Source organism: Bubalus bubalis, chromosome 3 (genome assembly GCF_019923935.1).
Source record: "Bubalus bubalis isolate 160015118507 breed Murrah chromosome 3, NDDB_SH_1, whole genome shotgun sequence".
NCBI classification, from domain to species: Eukaryota; Metazoa; Chordata; class Mammalia; order Artiodactyla; family Bovidae; genus Bubalus; species Bubalus bubalis.
Genome location: NC_059159.1, coordinates 69,565,449 through 69,591,546, shown reverse-complemented (window position 1 = coordinate 69,591,546; position 26,098 = coordinate 69,565,449). Strand labels below are relative to the sequence as shown.

Below are 26,098 nucleotides of genomic sequence, written 5' to 3'. Positions count from 1 at the left end.
CAGCCAATGGATAAGATAATGCTCTACAAACTTAGACACTCATTTCTGGTTCCTCCTTAAAAAATCCATACCACAGCAACTCTTTATTCAGTTTTACCACCTGTAAGTGTATTGGGATAAAGATATTTGACATCCTTTATTATTTAGCTCACAGAAAGACAGCAAGATTAATTTTTCTAGTGATTGGCACTCTAGAAAAGTGTCGAAGTGCAAAAATAGTAACATCTGATTATATTTCTAATCACCATTTGAAATACTTAGTGAACATATATTATAATTAAGATATAGTGCAGTAAAGAAATTCATTTTTTTTTTTTTTAGTTCATACTCTGGGGCTGGATAGCTTGTGTATGTGAGAAACTATTAATTGATACATACGTTTGTTAAGATAATCTGTGCAATGAAAGCCAATTGTGCAATTATATTTTAACCATCTATGACTTGATTCTCTGGTTTCTCAATCCCTGTTGGTCCACTTTACCTTCCCACAGACAGAAGCTTTTGCACTGGAGAAGTTTTACCGTTTCTCAGACACGGTAAATTCATTTTCTTAACTTTAAGTAGAATGCGGTCATCAGTTAAAAAAAAGCAGACAGCATCCTCTGCACTCAGGCAGTGTTGGGTGGGGAAACACAGAGCCCTGCACACTTAGAGCTGAACAGCCACCAATCCCCTTCAGCTCAGGATATTCTCTTTTTCTAACAATTCCCGTTGTCTCTCTTCACTCAGTAAAAAAATTTTGAAATGCTATCTTTCATTCTATGAACTGAGTTATTTGTTTGGTCAAAATAATTTAAAAATATATATTAAACAGAAATATCACATGTATCTTATAATATTCTCTGTAGAGAAAATAATCATACACTTTGACAAAAGTAGTTGCAAAATAGATGGGACATTTATTTGTACAAATAAGTTCTAAAAACAGCTCCTCTTGCCAGAAAATACAGGCCTAAAAATAAGGCAAAAATAAAATGCTTTATCTAACTTATGTATCTTTACAAACTATTTTTAATGTTAATATATGTTGAGATTCTTTAGAGTAAATGAATGATTTTGTTTTTTTTTATTATTTTATTTTGATTTCAGCATCCTTGGAAATGTTTGATTAAAAATAGATAACAAGGGCGCACCTCCAATTAGAATGGCTAAGTGTTTAGAAATGTAATCTACAGTAGAGCATATTAGTAATTTGACTTGGAGATCCATAATATATCACTCTAATTAAATTTTAAATATACCCAAACCCAAGAATTTAGCTTAGGAAATCATATCCAAACAGTCCAGCCTACTAAATTAAAATTTCTGGAATAAAGTGTATTTAAAAATACCTCTCCAGATGATTTTTACTACAAATCTCAGTTAAGAATAGACAGAATTGGGTGAATACCCAACAGACATACTGTTAGATGAATAGTGAAATGATCTTAATTTCATAACAAGTATCTAGACCAAAGATTATTTTAAAGCAGTGATTAATTATATTCCTATGTTATATATTCCTATATTATAATACTTCCTCAACTATTTTTCTTTTCTACTAAAATTCATAGTTGTTCCCACTGTAGCTACCTACTTCTTCAATTTTCATCCCTGGGGGGAAAATTCACATGATCCAATTAGTTTTATGTGATTATCCTAACTAATTTTCTTTAAAAATTCATTGCCTTGAATTTTCATAACACATAGTTGTCTCTTTGGGAGAGGTATATATTTAAATTTTCAGTAACTAAATAGTATATAAGGAATGTTAGTATGAAATATATATTCAATTAGATATTGCCTGACAAAACAGTACAAAAATAACTCTGATGAAAATACAGATTTCCTTTGTTAACAGTCAATAAATACTTATTTTTTAAAAAAGAAACAATGTGGTTTACTAACTGTATTATTTAAGAAAATACAAATACATTTTATAAATACAATAAATGCAAATACATTTGATTAGAAATATATGCATCACATTTATTTTATAACATTCTAATTATTATTCAGGTTGATGATAATTAAGGTTGATCATTTTCACTTTTTGAAAACAATTTTTCTCAACCTAATAGTCCTCTGGGCCAAATGAATTCATCATTAAAAAAAAAAAACCAAAGTATATACTTTGCTTAGTGACAGTCTAAGCAATCTAAATCATTAAATTAACATAATCAAGATAAGTCTAAAAATTAACCGAATATCCTTTCTTTTCATGAGTACTGATTTGCATGTTTTTCATAGTATTTTAATTCGGCAGACGGGGCAGTAAATAAAATTGCCCCATTATAGAAAACTTCACATAACAAAGGGCTTTACACTGATAAACATATTATTCCAGGGAAAGTTTTAACTTGGTTTAGCATTTGGCCTAGGCACTGCATGCGATCTTTTACGCCTTACCTTTTCCCCTGTAAAGGTACAAGGGATCCTTTTTGTATACTGTGAAAGAATACACGTTCGCACTTGTATCCAAATTTCCCCACCCCACACTGTTCTAGCCTGCTGTGTGCCAATCACACACCACCGCACCTTGCCATAAATGCTTATCCCTAGTGCTGTGTGTGTGTGGGTGTATGCATGATACAAAAGTATTTTGGTTAGAAGTTGCTCTTCCCATGTATGATATCATTACTTTAGTCCTGGAGGGTTTAAACCCATGCCGAAATATTTCTGAACATATGTAACTTGTTGAGAAATATGGATGATATGGGATTGCTTTAATGCATTTCATGCAGCTTTTGCTTTGCAATGTAATAATGAAAGTTTGCTGAGCGACAATACATATACATGGTGTTCTGGTGTATCTTCCTGCTTATTCTTGTATATTAATTGTTACTTGTGTATGCAAATGAAGTAAGAATGGACCACAAATTCTAGATTCAAAAACTAATTGCCAAGTGTATATTTTTGCTTGTTTTCTTTTTAAAATAATTGACTGTATTTTGATTATCTGTACAAAATCTTATTTATGTATGTATTTATGTCCTGTATTACTTTAAAAAATAACTCAAGGTAACTATTAAGAATAACAAATAATTGATTTTTCTGCCTTGTGAGGTCTAGAATATAATTATGAAAATAAATATAAATTTAGGACAGATATAAATATGAAAAACGTGAAAAAAGTGTTAGTTGCTCAGTTGTGTCCGATTCCTTGTGACCCCGTGGACTGTAGCCCACCAAGCTCCTCTGTCCATGGAATTTTCCAGGCAAGCATATCGGACTGGATTGCCATCCCCTTCTTCAGGGAATCTTCCTGTCTCAGGGATTGAACCTGGGTCTCTTGCATTGCAGGCAGATTCTTAACTACTGAGCCACCAGGGAAGCCCAATTATAAATATATATGTATACTATTTTGGTTGAAGGGATGAGGCTTCATGGTTGGAAGCAATGTAGTACCTGTATACATGGAATTATTTTCTGAAGTTTCCATTGGAGGTCAGTTTATGCTATATTCTAAAATAGAAGATATTCTTTCAATAGGTAAGTATTTGATATATACTTGAAAAAAAGTAGTTTCTCAACAATTTCAAACTAAATTTTACTTGAATGACTGAGGCACAGGGGTTAGAAATTTCTTCTTATGTAAAATAAAAATTATAGAAATTTGATTATTTCCTGCAACAAGTATTCCGAGTGTATGTTAAATACAACTATTTCTTAGAGCTCTATCCCCTCTGAAATATTTGTTTAGGAAAATAATATTCAATACAATAATATAGTCTCTACTTCAGTTCACACACTGTATAGTGACTTCCATCACACAGTTAAATAGAATAGGCACACTGCTTTTTATATATGCTATCTACTGTAAAATATTATCTTATGTCACCCTATGATGATAAGTTGGCACTGAAAGAATCTAGAACATTAAGTTAGAGACAGATATGCAGATTTTTAAAAAATATTATTTCACTGACTTTTCAATTCCCATATGTATGTATACATATCATGTTTTCATAAAGTTTCACCTAAAATATTCATCCTTTTAAGCTTACATTTTACCATTCAATACTTTCCAAACCATTTCTGAATCTAAATTCAATACACCAAGCATAAATTTGGCTAATTTATAACTACTTCATGAAAGTGGAAGTAGTATCAGTAGTATCAGTATGGCTCAGCTGTATCTGACTCTTTGTGATCCCATGGACTGCAGCCCCGCCAGGCTCCTCTATCCATGGGATTCTCCATGCAGGAATACTGGAGTGGGTAGCCATCCCCTTCTCCAGCGTATCTTCCTGACCCAGGGACTGAACCTGGGTCTCCTGCATTGCGGGCTAATTCTTTACTGTCTGAGCCACCTGGGAAGCCCAGCTAATTCATATGTCATCTATAATAAATGCAAGGTTCTCCTGGAAGCTAAATTTCAAGGAATTTTATATTGACAATTGACTTGTAAGTCTAAAGTATTTTTAACATCATACATAGTTGTATTCTTTTAAGCCTTCCATATTTGGGTGGGTGATACAGAAATGTACACAGATATATTAAACAGGATTTTTGTTTTAGGCTGATACTTATTCTAGAGAACAACTTTTAATTCATTCACATATTTCACCTTGCCTTAAAATTTTCTAAGTGATACTTATTTCTCTTAACAAAAACAAGCCATTGTTTTGTTAATTAGCAATTTTCAAAAAATTTAAAAAACATTTTTTTAAAAGTCTACATATTTTGAAATCATTTAAATGTGAATTAATATCAATTTACTTTTCCTTCTTCTGTCATTTTCCTATTTGACAATTAAAAGTTACAGAAAGTTATTTAAACAAAACAACCTTTAAGATAATTTACTTAGCATCTTCATTGTATAAAGAACATCTCAAAGGTATCCACTAGGGGGAAAACACAGAGAAGGCAGTGGCACCCCACTCCAGTACTCTTGCCTGGAAAATCCCATGGATGGAGGAGCCTGGGGGGCTGCTGTCTATGGGGCCACACAGAGTTGGACACGACTGAGTGACTTCATTTACACTTTTCACTTTCATGCATTGGAGAAGGAAATGGCAACCCACTCCAGTGTTCTTGCCTGGAGAATCCCAGGGATGGAGGGGCCTGGTGGGCTGCCGTCTATGGGGTCGCACAGAGTCAGACACGACTGAAGCGACTTAGCAGCAGCAGCAGCAGCCCGGGGAAAACATCAGGATGAAAGTAACATATTTAATGCTGTTTTATCTCACAGAAATTGTCATAATTAATCATCATTCAGGCTGTCTTATATGATTAATGATTTGTAACTACTCACTAGCAATCTTCATGCTTTCACCATGTCAGCAAACAAATAATATTTTTTTGTTGCTATTTTAAAACTAAGAAGAGGATAGGAAATTAATTCTTTTCTCATATATATGATAGTGTATCATGTTTGATGATAAAGATGAAGAAATTCAATTGAATTACTATATCTGCCCATGAATTTTCTTTCTGTAATAATTCTAGTTATAATATGCATGTTACATGAGTCAATCTTTGGCATAATTCTCTAAATAAGGCAGAAAAGCACTGAGAATGTTTCACAGTATGGTATTGTTGCTTAATTACTGAAACGTTTTTCTCATTTCCATATTTAGTGAAAACAGATCCTCCGGTAGAAAGAACTACACACCAACAAAATGACTTTTTATATTTTTTATTGCCTCTCCTTCTAACTTTCTTGAAGCATATTGAGACGATTGGCTTGTGGATAAACTAAGCTGTTTCTTCAATTTTACTTTTTGAATCAGCCATGTTCTTTAGTTCATTTTTAATTCATTCTATCTAATATTTCTTATTGTCTATATTTTGAGTTGTAAAGGGGCTTAATTTCGTGAACTTTAAACACTAGCTAACCTATAGTGAGTCAAAAGTTTTAGATGTTTGTCTAAACCTTGCTTTTGTGACCTTCACTCTATTAGAAAGCCAAGCTGAAGGTAGCTCCAGAAAATTGAATTATCTCAAAAAAATATTTGAGTGCTAATTGGAATAAAGAATATCACTGCACTTGTAAACATACATAAACACAGGATAATCTTTTGACTGAGTTTTACAAAGCAGAAAAATTAGTTGTCGTAAAATAACTTGATGTACTTTTTAGTTATGTGCTTAGTTGCTCAGTCATGTCTGACTTTCTGCAGCCTCATCAACTGTAGCCCACCAGGCTCCTCTGTCCATAGAATTTTCCAGGCAGGAATACTGGAATGGGCTGCCATTTCTTCTCCAGGGGACCTTCTTGCCCCAGGGATCAAACCTGCGTCTCTTGCATTGAGAGGCAGGTTCTTTACCACTGTGCCACCTGGAAAGCCCCCCATAAATGTTTGAATGACAGGTTTTAACAAGGGAAATATTTTTACTGAAATGGAAGATTTCTATTTCTTCACCTCCAAAATTAATAGAAAAGCCACTGGTGATATATTTATTAGTGAAATCATATCCCAGGTGCTTTTGAAAACAATACAGCACCAAATCACATTATAAAATGTAATTGTCAAAATTCTATTCCTAAAATATTCTTTGGTCCATCATAAATTTAAAAATGAATAAAGATATAGTTCACATAAATAGGCTTACATTCAGCCTCTCCTAGACACAGCCTTACTTAAAAACAGGAATTGTTGAAAAATAAAATAATATCTCAGTACTAGCCCAAATGTCATTCAGTTGAGTTCAGTCACTCAGTCGTGTCTGACTCTTTGTGACCTCATAAATTGCTGCACGCCAGGCCTCCCTGTCCATCACCAACTCCCAGAGTTCACCCAAACTCATGTGCATGGAGTCAGTGATGCCATCCAGACATCTCACCCTCTGTCGTCCCCTTCTCCTCCTGCCCCCAACCCCTCCCAGCATCAGGGTCTTTTCCAATGAGTCAACTCTTTGCATGAGGTAGCCAAAATATTGGAGTTTCAGCCTCAGCATCAGTCCTTCCAATGAACACCCAGGACTGGTCTCCTTTAGGATGGATTGGTTGGATCTCCTTGCAGTCCAAGGGACTCGCAAGAGTCTTCTCCAACACCCCAGTTCAAAAGCATCAAATGTCATTACAGAGTATGTTTTCATAAACTACCACTTTAAATTTAAATTAGAAAGTGTTACAATGCCATTCTCCCAAATCATCCCACCCTCTCCCTCTCCCACAGGGTCCAAAAGACTATTCTATACATCTGTGTCTCTTTTGCTGTCTTGCATACAGGGTTATCGTTACCATCTTTCTAAATTCCATGTATATGCATTAGTATACTGTATTGGTGTTTTTCTTTCTGGCTTACTTCACTCTGTATAATTGGCTCCAGTTTCATTCACCTCATTAGAACTAATTCAAATGTATTCTTTTTAATGGCTGAGTAATACTCCATTGTGTATATGTACCACAGCTTTCTTATCCATTCATCTGCTGATGGACATCTAGGTTGCTTCCATGTCCTGGCTATTATAAACAGTGCTGCGATGAACATTGGGGTACACGTGTCTCTTTCAATTCTGGTTTCCTTGGTGTGTATGCCCAGCAGTGGGATTGGGAGGTGGGAGGGGGGTTCAGGATTGGGAACATGTGTACACCCGTGGTGGATTCATGTTGATGTATGGCAAAACTAATAAAAAAAAAAAATAGAAAGTGTTAGAGGAATTCAAAAAATGTTACATCACCATGAATTCCAGCTAACTAGGATAGCTGCATTGTGTCTTTTGGGAATTTTTGTTGCTACATATTTGAGCATTATGATCACCTGGAGAATTTGGAAATGCAGATGACAGAGACAACCTAAATGTTAATGAGTGCAAATCTGTGCAATTGAGATCCAGAAAACTGGATCTCAGCCATGCCTGCAAATGATTCTGAGACAGCTGTTGCCTGGACCTCAGTGTGCGAAGTCTTGTCCTGGCCTGGACTGTCATTATTGCATGCACATAGAATATGGTCGTTTTACAAACTGTGGCCAGCTTTCACGCTAGGCCAATGCTGCATGATGATGTTGAAGTTTCAGTTTTTCAAAAGTGTCATTTTCTATTAAAATCAATATCCAAAGTAAAGTAGCTTTGTCAGTGCAGCTCCATAGCTCTGATTACAGGTTTGAGGAGGCATTTGTACTTTCAAGACAGAAATAAGCTTTGATCTCATATGTCATTTGCTCAGCTTTTCAGTAGGATAAGAAACAAGAGAGACAGCAGATAAAGTGTCTTCATCTAAGTGGGAGGCCTTCCAGCTACTCAAGCACATAGGACGTTTAGATCCCTCTTCCACAGAGAGCATGAATGGCTTTCTAATCTAAATAAATACATATAGTATGATGAGTAGAAATGAGCCCTTCAACTGGAAAATACAATCGTGGACCCAAAACCATGATATCAGGTGATACAAAAGGGAAATCTGTGAGGTGGGACAGAGTTAAGTAATAGCCTTCCTATCCCCCAACCCCCCACTGCCAGACACACACACACACATTCACTACCAGAAACCAGAAACCTTTCTAAAGGCATTTGCTTCTTCTTATCACTGCGTGGTCTGCGTACTCGTCCAGTGACCCAACCAGGCAACCGTTCATGTCCTGACTATCCTGTGTTTAGTGATAATGGTGTTTCTTTCTTTTTTTTTTTTTAATTTTTATTTTTTGTGTGGGCCATTTTTAAAGTCTTTATTGAATTTGTTTTCAATATAGCTTCTATTGTTTATGATCAGAGTCTTATCCACTGGACTACCAGGGAAGTCCCTAGTAATAAGGTTTTAATTTCTGTTTCAACCACTGCTCTGTGAGCTGATGGAATTTGATATACCCTTACTATGTTGTGCTCTTGGGCCATTTTATACACTGATCATTTGTAAATGTGTTCCTTTATCCAAAGAGATCTATTCCAGGGGCCCAGACTGATATGAAAGGACCTGTTTCAAGCCATAAATAGTATTTTCAGCTGTGGCTTTTGTTATAGTGTAAACAAAGCCCAATATGGACTCTCTGTCTCAAAGTCACTCAGTTGTGTCCAACTCTTTGTGACTCCATGGACTGTGGCCTGTGAGACTCCTCTGTCCGTGGAGTTCTTCTGGCAAGAATACTGGAGTGGGTAGCCATTCCCTTCTCCAGGGGATCTTCCCAATCCAGCGATTGAACCCGGATCTCCCACACTGCAGGCAGATTCTTGACCGTCTGAGCCACCAGGGAAGCCCTATTTCTTCTATAGTCAGTTGACTCCTCCAAGAGCCCTGGGCAAAGACCCTAGTGGCATTCCATCTGTCAGCTTTGTGTTAGCGCTTGTCCTCGGGAGATTCAATCCAAAAGCAATCCCGAGCAATTTTTTTTTTTTAATCTTGTTAATATTCTGGACAAGCTCTGACCACATCAATGGCTTCAGTGGGCAACAGAGGGACATGTTATATCCATTGCTTCATGGTTTGTTCACCACCATGACTATGTCAAAGGCCAATCTAAGATATCCGCCTTGGCACATAGTCCCCTTCTGAGCCAGCAACTAGATGGGGACTCTATCACCTAATTAATTCTACCCTGGAATTCCTATAATGAAACTCCTAAACAGTTTTTGCCATGTCCATCCTGGTAGAGGCTGTTGGGGGGGCATTTCCTTAGTGAACTCAAGTGTTCAGCCATCAAAGAGTTGGATATGACTGCACGCAGCAGGCACAAGGAACAACAGCCCAAGATTAGGCTCAAGACAGAAAATGGCCGGGTCCTTCATCCATGGTCACATCCTTTCCAATTATATTAATACATTTAGTCTTTGGCTGATGCCACCTACTGGATGTATCTTGAAAGTGAAAGTGAAAGTTGCTTAGTCATGTCTGACTATTTGCAACCCCATGGACTATACAGTCCTTGGAATTCTCTAGGCCAGAATACTGGAGTGGATAGCCTTTCCCTTTCTCCAGAGGAGCTTTCCAACCCAGGAATCAAAACAAGGTCTCCTGCATTGCAGATGGATTCTTTACCAACTGAGCTATCAGGGATATATCTTGGTGGTGGTTTAGTCGCTAAGTCGTGTCCAGCTCCTGCAACCCCATCAATTATAGGCTGCCAGGCTCCTCTGTCTATGAGCTACAAGGGAAGCCCAGTGGATATATCTTAGTCCCTTATTTTGCTATCTGCATGTCATCATGGTCATTCTGCTATGACCGTGATGCCTACGAACCCAGCATCACTGTGCCCACCAGCTTCTTAATATTATTCTTAATATCATCTTCTCATTTTTCAACAGTCTGACTCACATGGTACACCGGCTTCCACAGTCCCAAAGAGCTGTGTTTACCACCCACAGCTATTCTATGCTAACCATGGCACAGCCTGGGACCCCACTCAGAACTGGGCAAGGAGAACTTGGCCTTCGGACTCTTTCTGTCTTTGCAGATGAAGTCAATTCAGCCGTCCTGTCAGCCCCTTTTGTTTGCATTCCCATTGGCATCACTGGATTAACTTCTGAGATGAAAACAGCAGACTGAACGGGGTTCCTTAAGGGAAGCAGCTGCAGGAACTTGAAACCATTTCCTTCCTCCCGACTGGTGACAACCTGTCAGGAAACCTTTCATAGGAATCCTGTCAATTTTTGTTCTTTTAAAAGTCACCTCAAGAGAGCTGATAGACAGATTCTCCTCTGGCCAAGCTCTTTCTTTTGAATGGGCCAGATTTTTTTTTTTTTTTCCCATCAGTGAAACCCAGCATGTCAGCTGCTAGGGTAAACCTCTCCACAAATCATACATACCCTCCTTCTTTGCCCAAAGAAGAGCCACCTGGGAACCCAGGCCTAGGGGATTCCCTGAATCACCATGTCTACCAGAGCGTAGGTCAGAGGATAAGGCTTGAGGAATCTAATTTATTTTCCTTCTATTATTATTATTAATTTTTGTTTAGTCACTAAGTCATGTTTGACTCTTTGAGACTCCCATGGACTGTAGCCTGCCAGGCTTCTCTATCCATGGGGTTTCCCAGGCAAGAATACTAGAGTGGACTGCCATACCCTCCTCCAGGGAATCTTCCTGACCCAGGGATGGAACCCGCATCTCTTATGTCTCCTGCATTGCAGTCAGGTTGTTTACCACTAGAGCCACCTGGGAAGCCAAGTTGCACAGAGATGATCAATTATCAATTGTATCTTGAGCCACTTTCCCCTGTTTTATAACCTAGTTTCCAATTGGTTTTCTTTCAATGATCAATTCAACAGGGCATACAGCTGTGTCATCCATCTCCCAACAGTACGATTTATCCCCAGTATTTTCCCTGCAGGGTTTGCTATCTCAAACTCAAGGAGGATCAGGGTCAAGTTCTCATCAGAACTCCCTCCCAGAAACTTGGGCCACATTGAGGCTGAAAGGATCTGAAAGCCAGGTCACCTTCCGTCACCACTGCTGAGGTTTTGGGTTCAAACTGTCAGTCAGACCCTCCAGACACAATAGACTTTAACCTGATATTGTGTTTACTCAGTCCTATAGGAGCAGACAAGGCAGGCAACACACCAGACACAGCATCCCCATCTCAGGAGTGGAGGTGGGGGCAGCCACTCAAGAGCGTTTTTGGCCCCACAGTCTTCGGGCCACCACACAGCTCCCCCAGGGCAGGAGCCACAGCACAGGGCACAAACTCCTCATTCCTGCTACCTTAAGGCCATTGTTTTCAAGGAAATGATGCTGGAAGTACTAGTGTTTCTCTGCAGTCCTCAACAGCGAGACCTGGCATTAACCCTTTACTCAGAGTTCACTGCAAAGACACAGATGAGAAACTTATAGTTGTTCATGACATATGTTAAATCTGAAGAGGATTTTCTCTGTTTTGAGATAAGAGTCTATGTGGGGAGCTCTCTGAAGGTTTGAAAATACTCAGTTCTCTAGAACAGATGGTCAGTGGAAGAATATGGTTAGAAGGTACAGACTTCCAGCTTTAAATATATAAGCCCTAGGGACATAATGTACAACACAACTGTAGTTAACACTGCTGTAAGATATAGCACATATGACATACAGGAAAGTTTTTAACAGAATAGACCCTTAGAGTTCTCACCACAAAGATAATTTTTTTCTCTTTTTTAGTCTATGTGAGATGATGGATGTTCACTAAACCTACTGTGGTAATCATTTCACAATATATGTAAGTCAAACCATTACACACTACACCTTAAATTTATACAATTCTGTGTCAATTATTTCTCCATAAAGAAAAAGAAAAATCAAAGAAAACAGTTATTTAGCCTTAACAATCCCACAGAAGTGAAACTATTGGCTGTATAAATGAACATCCTTTTTAAAGACTACTGGGAAATCAGTTTCCAGTTTTTTTGTAAGATTACAACAGTTATGTGTACTTTGGGTCATCAATTTCATTTCACACTTATTTACTCAAAAGTCAATTACTTATACATCTTTTGTTCAGGTCAGTTGCTCAGTCATGTCTGACACTTTGTGATCCCATGGACTGCAGCATGCTAGGCTTCTCTGTCCATCAACAACTCCCGGAGCGTACTCAAATTCATGTTCATTGAGTCGGTGATGCCATCCAACCATCTCATCCTCTGTGGTCCCCTTCTCCTCCCACCTTCAGTCTTTCCCACCATAAGGGTCTTTTAAAGAGTCAGTTCTTCGCATCAGGTGACCAAAGTATTGGAGTTTCAGCTTCAGCATCAGCCCTTCCAATGACTATTCAGGACTGATTTCCTTTAGGATGGACTGCTTGGATCTCCTTGCAGTTCAAGGGACTCTCAAGCGTCTTCTCCAACACCACAGTTCATAAGTATCAATTCTTAGGTGCTCAGCTTTCTTTATAGTCCAACTTTCACATCCATGCATGACTACCAGAAAAACCATAGCTTTGACTAGACAGACCTTTGTTGGCAAAGTAATGTCTCTGCTTTTTAATATGCTATCTAGGTTGGTCATAACTTTTCTTCCAAGGAGCAAGCGTGTTTTAATTTCATGGCTGCAGTCACCATCTGCAGTGATTTTGGAGCCCAAAAAATAAAGTCTGACACTGTTTCCACTGTTTCCCCCATCTGTTTGCCATGAAGTGATGGGAGCAGATGCCATGATCTTAGTTTTCTGAATGTTGAGTTGTTTTTTTTTTCAGATTTTAAATTTTATTTTATTTTTAAACTTTACAATATTGTATTGGCTTTGCCAAATAAAGTTTTAAGCCAACTTTTTCCACTCTCCTCTTTCACTTTTATCAAGAGGCTCTTTAGTTCTTCTTCACTATCTTCCATAAGGGTGGTGTCACCTGCATGTCTGAGGTTATTGATATTTCTCCTGGCAGTCTTGATTCCAGCTTATACATCTTACAGTTGAGATATTTTCCAATAATAATGTTTCTGTTTTTACAGGTGAAATTGTTTTATGTAACAATTCCCCAAGAAATTATTTCATGAATTATTACATCATCTCCTTAATTTTGGAATTCATCTTAATTTCTGTTTTTCACTTTAATATTTTATAATATACTGCTCTTTGAGACTGTACTTTCATAGACCTAAAATAATTTTTTGAGAATGTGGGCCAATTAATTACTTTTAACTCTTAATTTACCATTCTATTACTATAAGGATAGAGATATAATACCTTTACAGGATGTCATCTTTTAATAAGTAGGCAGCTACCTACTGTTATATTCTAAACAAATACTTTAAATTATTCATGAATGAATTTCATTATAAATGATTAATTACCATATTTTCCTCTTACAAAATATTTAATTTATCATCTTTTAATTAAGTAATTTTTCTTTAAAATTTTCTTTTCATATACATACATGATGAATTCTCTTCAATTTGAGCATTTAGGAGAAAATTAACATTACTTTTTAGAACATAACTTTTTATCATGTTATAATTTTCTTTAACATGAAACCAATTTCTGCCAGGTTTCCTTCATAATTTCAACTAAACCAATATACCTGAAAAGTAATTGTATATCAACTAGGATATCTGACCATCTGATAGTATTCCAAATGGGTTAGCATAAAACATCAAGGAGAATAACAATAACCCAGCAGTGTTGTCTATTTAAGCTGTATTTCCCAATGAAGTAACATGAAGTTGTAGGAAACAAGCATTAAAAAGCTTGCCTCCACAAAAAAAAGAAAAATTCAGTCAGTGATCCTGGTATTTTCCCTTTAACAACATATATGCACCCATTTAAACACATGATGAGAAAAAATGTAGTACATGAACATTCCTAGACACAACATAACTTAATCAATTCAGTTCAGTCGCTCAGTGGTGTCCAACTCTTTGTGACCCCATGGACTGTAGCACGCCAGGCTTCCCTGTCCATCAACAACTCCCGGAGTTTACTCAAACTCATGTTCATTGAATTGGTGAGGCCATCCAACCATTTTATCCTCTGTCATCCCCTTCTCCTCCCGCCTTCAAACTTTCCCAGCATCAGGGTCTTTTCAAATGAGTCTGGAAAAGCCATAGCTTTGACTAGACGGACCTTTGATAAAGTAATGTCTCTGCTTTTTAATATACTGTCTAGGTCTGTCATAACTTTTCTTCCAAGGAGCAAGCGTCTTTTAATTTCCTGGCTGCAGTCACCATCCGCAATGATTTTGGAGCCCCCCAAAATAGAGTCTGACACTGTTTCCACTGTTTCCCCATCTATTTGCCATGAAGTGATAGGACTGTATGCCATGATCTTAGTTTTCTAAATGTTGAGTATTAAGCCAGCTTTTTAAAAAAAAAATTATTTATTTTAACTGGAGGCTAATTACTTTACAATATTGTATTAGTTTTGCTATACATTGACATGAATCTGCCATGGATGTACATGTGTTCCCCTTCCTGAACCCCCCTCCCACCTCCCTCCCCATCCTATCCCTCTGGGTCATCCCAGTGCACCAGCCCCGAGTGCCCTGTCTCATGCATTGAAACTGGACTGGCGATTCGTTTCACATATGATAGTATACATGTTTCAGTGCCATTCTCCCAAATCATCCCACCCTCTCCCTCTCCCACAGAGTCCAGAAGACTGTTCTATACATCTGTGTCTCTTTTGCTGTCTTGCATACAAAGTTATCATTACCATCTTTCTAAATTCCATATATATGCATTAGTATACTGTATTGGTGTTTTTCTTTCTGGCTTACTTCACTCTGTATAATAGGCTCCAGTTTCATCCACCTCATTAGAACTGTTTCAAATGTATTCTTTTTAATGGCTGGGTAATATTCCATTGTGTATATGTACCACTGCTTTCTTATCCATTCATCTGCTGATGGACATCTAGGTTGCTTCCATGTCCTGGCTATTATAAACAGTGCTGCGATGAACACTGGGGTACATGTGTCTCTTTCAATTCTGGTTTCCTTGGTGTGTATGCCCAGCAGTGGAATTGCTGGGTCACAAGGCAGTTCTATTTCCAGTTTTTTAAGGAATCTCCACACTGTTCTCCATAGTGGCTATACTAGTTTGCATTCCCACCAACAGTGTAAGAGGGTTCCCTTTTTTCCACACCCTCTTCAGCATTTATTGCTTGTAGACTTTTGAATAGCAGCCATTCTGACTGGCATGAAATGGTACCTCATTGTGGTTTTGATTTGCATTTCTCTAATAATGAGTGATGTTGAGCATCTTTTCATGTGTTTGTTAGCCATCTGTATGTCTTCTTTGGAGAAATGTCTGTTTAGTTCTTTGGCCCATTTTTTGATTGTGTCCATAGGTGTGTGGATTTATCTCTGGGCTTTCTATTTGTTCCATTGATCTATATTTCTGTCTTTGTGCCAGTACCGTACTGTCTTGATGACTGTGGCTTTGTAGTAGAGCCTGAAGTCAGGCAGGTTGATTCCTCCAGTTCCATTCTTCTTTCTCAAGATTGCTTTGGCTATTCGAGGTTTTTCATATTTCCATACAAATTGTGAAATTATTTGTTCTAGTTCTCTGAAAAATACTGTTGGTAGCTTGATAGGGATTGAATTGAATTTATAGATTGCTTTGGGTAGTACACACATTTTCACTATATTGAGTCTTCCAATCCATGAACACGATATATTTCTCCAACTATTTGTGTCCTCTTTGATTTCTTTCACCAGTGTTTTATAGTTTTCTATATATAGGTCTTTTGTTTCTTTAGGTAGCTATATTCCTAAATATTTTATTCTTTTTGTTGCAATGGTGAATGGAATATTTCCTTAATTTCTCTTTCTGTTCTCTCATTGTTAGTGTATAGGAATGCAAGGGATTTCTGTGTGTTGATTTTATATCCTGCAACTTTACTATAGTCATTGATTATTTCTAGTAATTTTCTAGCAGAGTCTTTAGGGTTTTCTATGTAGAGGATCATGTCATCTGCAAACAGTGAGAGTTTTACTTCTTCTTTTCCAATCTGGATTCCTTTTATTTCTTTTTCTGCTCTGATTGCTGTGGCCAAAACTTCCAAAACTATGTTGAATAGTAGTGGTGAGAGTGGGCACCTTTGTCTTGTTCCTGACTTTAGGGGAAATGCTTTCAATTTTTCACCATTGAGGATAATGTTTGCTGTGGGTTTGTCATATATAGCTTTTATTATGTTGAGGTATGTTCCTTCTATTTCTGCTTTCTGGAGGGTTTTTATCATAAATGGTTGTTGAATTTTGCCAAAGGCTTTCTATGATTATGATTATGAATATGATTATTGAGATAATCATATGGTTTTTACTCTTCAATTTGTTAATGTGGTGTATTACATTGATTGACTTGTGGATATTGAAGAATCCTTGCATCCCTGGGATAAAGCCCACTTGGTCATGGTGTATGATCTTTTTAATGTGTTGTTGGATTCTGTTTGCTAGAATTTTGTTAAGGATTTTTTCATCTATGTTCATCAGTGATATTGGGCTGTAGTTTTCTTTTTTTGTGGCATCTTTGTCAGGTTTTGGTATTAGGGTGATACAATAGACCAGTTAGACCTAATTGATATCTATAGGACATTTCATCCCAAAACAATGAATTTCACATTTTTCTCAAGCACACACGGAACCTTCTCCAGGATAGATCACATCCTGGGCCATAAATCTAACCTTAGTAAATTGAAAAAAATTGAAATCATTCCAAGCATCTTTTCTGACCACAATGCAGTAAGATTAGATCTCAATTACAGGAGAAAAACTATTAAAAATTCCAACATATGGAGGCTGAACAACAAACACAGTGCTGAATAACCAACAAATCACAGAAGAAATTAAAAAAGAAATCAAAATATACATAGAAATGAATGAAAATGAAAACACAACCACCCAAAACCTATGGGACACTGTAAAAGCAGTGCTAAGGGGAAGGTTCATAGCAATACAGGCTTACCTCAAGAAACAAGAAAAAAGTCAAATAAATAACCTAGGTCTACACCTAAAGCAACTAGAAAAGGAAGAAATGAAGAACCCCAGGGTTAGTAGAAGGAAAGAAATCTTAAAAATTAGGGCAGTAATAAGTGCAAAATAAACAAAAGAGACCATAGCAAAAATTAACAAAGCCAAAAGCTGGTTCTTTGAAAAGATAAATAAAATTGACAGATCGTTAGCCAGACTCATCAAGAAACAAAGGGAGAAAAACCAAATCAATAAAATTAGAAATGAAAATGGAGAGATCACAACAGACAACACAGAAATACAAAGGATCATAAGAGACTATTATCAGCAACTATATGCCAATAAAATGGACAACTTGGAAGAAATGGACAAATTCTTAGAAAAGTACAACTTTCCAAAACTGAACCAGGAAGAAACAGAAAATCTTAACAGACCCATCACAAGCACGGAAATTGAAACTGTAATCAGAATTCTCCAGCAAACAAAAGCCCAGGTCCAGATGGCTTCACAGCTGAATTCTACCAAAAATTTAGAGAAGAGCTAACACCTATCCTACTCAAACTCTTCCAGAAAATCGCAGAGGAAGGTAAACTTCCAAATTCATTCTATGAGGCCACCATCACCCTAAGCCAGCTTTTTCACTCTCCTCTTTTACTTTCATCAAGAGGCTCTTTAGTTCTTCTTCACTTTCTGCCATAAGGGTGTGGTCATTTGCATATCTGAGGTTATTAATATTTCTCCTGGTAATCTTGATTCCAGCTTGTGCTTCATCCAGTCCAGCATTTCTCATGATGGTGTATTCTGCATATAAGTTAAATAAGCAGGGTGACAATATACAGCTTTGACATACTCCTTTCCTGATTTGGAACCAGTCTGTTGTTCCATGTCCAGATCTAACTGTTGCTTCTTGACCTGCATACAGATTTCTCAAGAGGCATGTCACGTGGTCTGGTATTCTCATCTCTTGAAGAATTTTCCAGTTTCTTGTGATCCACACAGTCAAAGGCTTTGGCATAGTCAATAAAGTAGAAGTAGATGTTTTTCTGGAACTCTCTTGCTTTTTCGATGACCCAACAGATGTTGGATAACTTATTAGCCACATAGAATTTTTCCTTGCCCAGTTTATTTAGGTGGTCTGGCAATATGTAGAGAATACCAGAATATTTAGTTTTTCCATTAAAACATAACACTTGAGAGTTTTATTGAATAGACTCATCTATATGATACAGCAGGATAAATCATTAAAACTTGAATAGGAACAAAAGTCAACTCACCTTGATATGCTTTATCTTTTCATTATAGTAATGTTATCATTTATCATGATAAAGCCTTAGTTATGGTTCTGAAGCACTTGTTATACATGCCTTGCCTTATTCTATGACTTCAGTGCTTCTCTTTTTCTTTTGACAGGATGATGAGATAAGGGAAAGCCAGTTCAGCTTCACAGCTTATGGAATGGGGCCATGTCTGCAAACCAAAGAAGGTGTGACCCCAAAGGGCCCCAACCATCCTGTCCAAGTAATGCCGAAGAGCCCAGATGAGATGAGGAAGGTCTTTATCGACCGGGCCAAGAAGATTGACACCATCTCCCGAGCCTGCTTCCCATTAGCCTTTTTGATTTTTAATATTTTCTACTGGGTTATCTATAAAATTCTTAGGCATGAGGATATTCATCAGCAGCAAGATTAAGTCTCGGGGAGTGTGCAAGTGTACAAACTCAGTGTGTCAACTCAGAAGGAAGGCTTTTTGCCATAAGGGTGTTTGTGTGTGTGTGTGTGTGTGGTATACAAATGATGACCATTGTGCTCAAGTGACATATGGAAAGGTGTTATTATGACTTGCTATGCAAAGTCATGAGGCAGTTATGATTCCTTTAATGAATACAAAATATATGTATTATTGGGATTCTATTTCATTAAGATTATCTGTTCTTTCACAGTAAATTTTACAAGTGGACATATTATTGTCAATGTGTTTGTATGTAATATGATGTCACATAACAGTACATGTGAAAATTGCTTTGAAATTCTTTGATTTTTCAATTCAGTATTAAATAACACAAAAGTAAAATTTGCACAGAAAACTTTTAAAAAGGAAAAACAGGAAATGTTGAAGATTTTAAAAATAGCTTGAGGCTTTAAAGTATTTTCTTATACTTGTAGTTACAAAATAGAAAAATATGATAGTTAAGTGACAAATTCACTCAATAATATAGAAAATTGTACATACAAATGCTATAGAACCAACTTAAGTAATAGAAAATTAAAATCAGGAGATTAAAGTAAAAAACTTTTATTGTTTATGTACTAAATTTAATTGTTTGAAATATCAAATTTTCCTCTTTGGAAATGTTTTTAATGGCCTAAGCAATCATATTATACATAAAATCTACTTTTCTTAACTTTATATATCTGTGAATGAATGTAGATATACTAAAAACACAATTGTTTTTAAAAAGTGTTATAGCTATGTATTTTTCTTTGTTGCCAAACACTGAAAAAATTCAAGCCAGCATCTTTGTTTTGTTAGATTTTTAATAGTTGCTTAATCATCTGTAAGTAATTATGTTTATTGTTTTGATATAGTTGAACAAAGTTCAGTAAGACTTTTATATTTTAGTTTAGAATGAGACTTTAAAATTCAATGAGATTATAGTATTTACATTTTTTTAAAAATGAATTTAATAAAAACCAAAATAAATTTAGGGAGATTTTTTAAAATAAGAACAGACTTCCCATCAAAGTTATATGGGTTCCAAATCGTAGCCCTAAATATAAGGAAGGAAGATTTTAATTCTAAATTATATAAATGTCACTTCTATAAATGAGAATTGATTGCTTTGTATTTCTGAATTAATAATTTCAATATATAATACATCCATTAGTTGTGAATAATTCTAAATAAAAATTTTACTTAAAACTTATCAGCAACCCCATGGAATTATTTCAACTACAATGGGGCATTAACTCATTTCATGCAGTGTAATTAAGTGAAAATATATGATAGAGTTTTGGGGTTAAATTGAACCAGACTCGGATTCTTTTCCAGTTTTGCTATTTTTTGCATTATTTTTATCATTAGTATTGTATTTTTAAAAAGCTCTACAATCCTTTTTAAAAATGTTTAATTACTGGTCAGATTCTCTAGATGGAAACTCAAGCCAAATTACTGACAGAGAAAGATTTAATCATGAAGAAAACAACTAACTCAGATTTAAGAGGGATAAATAAGGCACTTTTGAACAAGCCAGAACTATTTTCTGATCTTTATTATTAAACTAAAAGCAAGAGCTGCCATTTAAAGCTGAAATGTTTCAATGTTATCGAACTTTGGTCTACCTAATTGTACTTTAAAAAAAGTAAATTTAAAAATAATGTATATTTGGCATTTTTTGTTGCTAAAACTCCAAAGTTTCTTATTTTGTAGGTAATTTAAAATACAATTAGGGGGAAAAAAGGGTTGCCCTTAAATGAAAATGCCACAGCAGAAGATACTACTATGTACTTTATTTTGAGGACTCTGCATCTCGACATGTCCTTCTTCACTGTTTATGAACCAAAATCATGGAACTATATTCTTGTACTAAAGGTAGATTAAAGGTAGATATGTTGTTTGTGTTTTCTGAGGATAAGCTAGTGGGTTTGAATCGATGATAAACTATGTGTTGTCTCAACATATCTCTGAAATACTTGAACACATTTTTCTATACTTCATACATCTTATTTCTAAAGTTCTTCATCATTGCCTAAATTAATTGAATTCTGCCAAAAGCAAATGTACAATGTTTGCTTAGACATGCATAGACATAGGCAATGAACCTATGCCCCTAAAGAAATTTATGAACATCACTTGTTTTTACATTTGAGAATATTAAAAGTGTCTCTTTTTTTAAGCTTGAAACTTAGAATGTAAAAATACTAGCCATGAAACAGCTTTTTAAGCAAGGGTGTTGATATGGTAGAAATCTCTTTATCTCAAAAGAATTAAATTTTACTTAGGTATATGTACTTAACATTATCTCCCTATGCAAAGAAAATACTCTGAAAAAAAATTTTTTTTAATTTAAAATGGAGCTCCTGGCAGTCCAGTGATTAATACTTTGTGCTTCCAATGCAGGGGACACAGGTTTAATCTCTGATAAGGTAGCTAAGATCCCACATGCCGCATGGTACAGCCAAAAAAATTTATACTCTGATGTGAATTTATACTCTGATATTTCACTCCTATGGCAACAGTGACATCACAAATATATCTGAATCCAAAAAGTTTAAAGGAACCTGTCCCCTTTAACGAACTCCTCAATTCAGATCAGCTCAGTTGTGTCCGACTCTTTGTGACCCCATGGACTGCAGCACACCAGGCTTCCCTGTCCATTACCAACTCCCGAAGATACCCTTTAAAATGAACTCCTAGATACCCTTTAAAATGGTGAAACTTTATTGTAATTAGCATCCTAAGGCAGTATTTGCCTAAATGAGCCCTGTGTCAAATCCTGATATTTCAAATTAAGCCAATTGCAAATCTATTAATGATGTGAAAATTATAATGTGTGCATATGCCCTGGGTACCCACACATAGGTTGAAATTCTAATATGGATATTCTGAAGCATTTTGAAATGGTCACATTAAGAAGTTTGTTATTTTTCTACATGCAGTTTGCTTCACTTTTTTTCTAATTTTGTATCTCAACCACTGAAATCTGTAGTTACATGTGAATTTTAGGAAACCTTGTATTGATACCTCAACATATACTATGTAACATCTTTTTCTTTCCCAGCTATTAGAATTGGAGTTTAACTATAGTGAGGACGTAGAACTTTCTTTACTATTTAAAACAGATTCCAGAAAGTTGCTGTAGAAGCAGAAAGCCAAGGGTTTCTAAAACGTCTCCATACTTTTTGGATGTTTCTCCAGAACACTTACTCACCTGGAGAGGCTACGCTACTCCCAGCTGCTGAATTTAAGGGACTGTTCTGCCTACTTATCCTATAGTCAATTTCTATTCTATAGGTTTATTCATTCTAAAAACTTTTACTTTAATTTTAAATTACAGATGCTTTCAATCTGTATATCCCTAAAATATGGATACATACATTGTCCTTATAAATTCCCAGGATCTTACGGAAGATAATGGACATTTTAGGGCAAAACAGTGAGAAAATGAGGCTGCATGTTTGATGGAAGAGAGAAAGTTTGTAACTGTTTTAGCACTCTGTGCAACTTATGTAGTTTTTAAGATTTTAAGAGAAAAATAAGTGTACCCTCCATACTATACATTCTCTTTTCTGAATGACTTTCACCCTGTTTTTAAAAATATACTTTTCTATTCTTAACATGATATACCTCAACCTGCTTCACTTTGGAAGACTGAGTTATATTGGCAGCTAAATTGTTCTTTCATCTACAAAGTACACATTCCATGAAAAGTACTCAAGGAAAGATGGGACTTGCCAATATTAAACATAGAAAATTCTTTCAATATTAAATAAATAGGAAGTGGGCAACACGGACATTCACAGGTGTCCCCTAACAACCTGTTAGAGCCCTCTCAGAATGAAACTCAGAAGGCATATAAGCCACAGTTCTTAGACCAATGAATCATTAGTAATCTTTGAGGTCCTGTCTCCAACTCTAAATAGATTTCACAGACCTTGAAACATAGATAACAGGAAAAGTTCTCAAAATTTACGAGCATATACCATCTGTATTTCTCATCTAGTTGATGCTGACCTAGTAAAGAAAAGCAAAACACCCTAAGGACAGAGCACTGACTTTTATATAGTCTGTCTGTCCATACTCATTAATGCTGACAAGGCAAAGACTGCAAGGTAATGAACTTGACTGAAACACATTAAGAGAATAAATATGGGTTCCACCTCAAGGCATTTTAATTTTAACAGTCTATCCAAGGAAAATATCATCAATGAAACTGAGCCTGTGCATTAATATTTATGTGAGTTCATTTAAGGGATTAGTTGGAAATTGTTTCAGTGACTCAAAGAATAGTTTCTGCACCTTTGTAACTATAAATTTGTCTTTTGAGTTATATTTACTTGTCAAGCACAATTATGATAATGACATTTTGCTTGTTCATTTGGGTATTCAGTTTTTAAACTAGATCATTATATTGCCTCCCCTTGACTTTTGGACTGAGTTAGATGCAATTATAGAGGTGTTGGAACTTTTAGCAGCAGCAGCAGCTCCGGCAGACTGTGAAAACTTGCCACCGTCATGTGCATTTCAGAAAAGAATTGAGTTGCAAAAACTGCACAACTTTTTAAAGTGACAAATTTCAATATTTCTTAAAACTGTATCCTGAACTGTCTAATTTGCTCAAGCAAAACTAAAGGATTTTCTGGTGCCATTTTTCCAATATTTTTTGACAAGACCATTTTCCTTAGCTGAACCTTCCTGAGCAATGGGCAGTGGAAAGGTAAGACCATGAGGATTAGAATTCCAAAAAATACCGAAATTTTGAATATAATGGCAACCAAATCTTCTTCTCCACAATGCCTACATAATTCCTTACTGTATCCTCTTCTTGGGACCATTCATAGCAGTGCAGAAACAATCTTGTCCATCCCAATGATCAGTGAATAACAACCTTTAACTAAGCAAACAGTCACCGTCTCAGTTTCCATGACGTATTTTAGACCTTGAAGTTCACCAGCTCATCTCTTTAATGAGGGATGCTAAAAAATGATAAGAGTTAAAGTCTGTGTCTGGAAGACAGTAGGGTGTTCTCAATTAAATATTTTAGAAACTATAGTGTATATGAACACACAGGTTCTCCCTTGATTGAATACAAATAAAATACCCATAATATCTGATCTGTCTTCCTCAGCAGATGCATTGGTTTTTATTTTCTGGTTCAAGTACTACAAAGAGTGATGAAAAATGAAGTGAAAGTGTTAGTTACTCAGTCGTGTCTGACTCTTTGAGACCCCGTGGACTGCCAGCCTGCCAGGCTCCTCTGTCCTCAGGATTCTCCAGACAGAAATACTGGAGTGGGTAGCTATCAAGGGGATCTTCCCGACCCAGGGATTGAACCTGGGTCTCCTGCATTGAAGGCAGAGCCTTTACCATCTAAGCTACGAGGGAAGGCCCAACAAAGAGTGATAAAATCTCGTTTTATTCTTATTCGTTTTATTCTTATTGGTATATAAACTCTCTGTGAATAATGAGTAGGACACAATAGGAAGGAACTCTGTTAATTCAATAACTTTAAAATTAAACTTTTATCCCAGCCACCATTCCTCTTTAAAAATATACTCAACTTCCATAAGGAAACGGCTGTTGTTCTAATTACCTAAAAAGTGAAGCACATGTTCTTTGATAACAAGGATGCCTAGAGTCCATGTGTAAAATATAGCCCCCGAGGATTTGAAAATAACTTGGGCCGGGAAAATATTCTGGAGAAGCTTCTATCAGAAATCAGCCTAAAAACAGAATCCTGAGCCAGTTGCTAGGATACCCTTACTCATTCTTCCTTCTATCATTTTTATGTTGCCCTCATCTCTTTTCTTCCCTTCTCCCTAACACATATGTGTGTGTGTGTGCACACACACACTTATCATTGCTGCTGTTCGTGGGATAAATGTTTTCAAATTGGAAATGCAAAGAAAGTCAGCTTTTCTAGGAAGATGCTCTTAATTCTGTGATGTGTTTTGCAATATCAGTGATTTCTGGTGGGAAACACGAGCAGTGTAGTCATTTGATTTGGCCATCTCTTATTTATGAAACCAGAATATTTTGGCTCAACAACATAAGAACAAAGCTATGTGGGTCAAATTTTTCTCCAGCCATTAATGATAGAATTCTAAAACACTGCTTGGACTGTGTTTGAAGAATGACTAAATATTTGTCATCAGTTCTTCCGAAAGACAATCAGTAATAACTAGTACTACACATAAAACACACTAAAAGAGTTTTGATGGTGGTAGAGTATTATTTTAAAAAATGGTGATTTTGATTCCTGGCTGTACCTTAATATCCCTTACACACATTTTTAAACATGTATACATGCTGGTGTTCAACATGAGAGTTTATAATTCAATCATTGGTTTAACAAACATTCCTGAAGCACCTTCTAGGTACCTGGCATTGTTGTGAGTGTTGAATTCAGTATGTTCAGAGTAAGTATGGAATTCTGGGTTATTGACAAGAGTTCCACAAGTGAGAACAATTGACATGAACATACACAAACCTATTCTTCTAATAATCCTCAATTTATCACTGAATGTTTTATAATGTTTCTTTCTTCATATTCACTGTAATTATTTCTCATTTATATCCTTATAAGTAAAAACTAAAAATAAACCTTTGAGTTGTTTCAGTTCAGCTTTCCTTCCAGTGTCAGAATCTTCACCATCTCTGGCACATTCCTGGTACAAAATTATCTACATTCTCCTGAAACACTTAGAGCAACAGAGAGTTCATTACTCTGAATGCAACCTCTTCTGCTGTAACATAGCTTTAAGTGATTAAAAAAAAAGTTTATGAAGAAATGACTTTTAGTTAATATATTCCAACTAAGTCTCCCCCATCCCCTTAAGGACAGTGCCTCATGTGTTTTTTCATATCTACTTCCTGTGTGGGGGCTTCATCAATATTCCTTTTTAATCCCCTATCACTAGCTTTATTCTAATTTAAGTAAATTATCGATATACTTTGTGTTCAACAATGAGATGCTTCAGGTGCATAAAACAATGAAATTTAAAATTATCTTTATCAATAAATAGAAATTGATAAAATTCTATGTGAATCATTTGTAGTAACTTTAAATGTCTTCCTATAATGTGTCAATATTTTCAATTAAGTGTTTAACAATGTATTTCATGATATGAATCTGTTAAGAAAAAAAACAAAAACCC

The 26,098-nt window shown here is 36.0% G+C and overlaps 1 protein-coding gene across 4 annotated transcripts in view; it reads left to right on the top strand.

Moving 5' to 3' along the window:
- The window catches only part of GLRA3 (glycine receptor alpha 3), a 191,466-nt gene extending 171,384 nt beyond the window's left edge, over window positions 1–20,082 (top strand). For 2 of the 4 annotated variants that reach the window (XM_006060240.4, XM_044939687.2), the window contains 2 exons: window positions 492–536; window positions 18,636–20,082. In XM_006060240.4, the coding sequence (XP_006060302.2) occupies window positions 492–536; window positions 18,636–18,914 (324 nt within the window). In that variant the 3' untranslated portion in view covers window positions 18,915–20,082. The remainder of the gene's footprint in view (window positions 1–491; window positions 537–18,635) is intronic. The other 2 variants (XM_025281328.3, XM_044939689.2) reach the window with 1 other exon arrangement.
- Window positions 20,083–26,098: the final 6,016 nt, after the last annotated feature.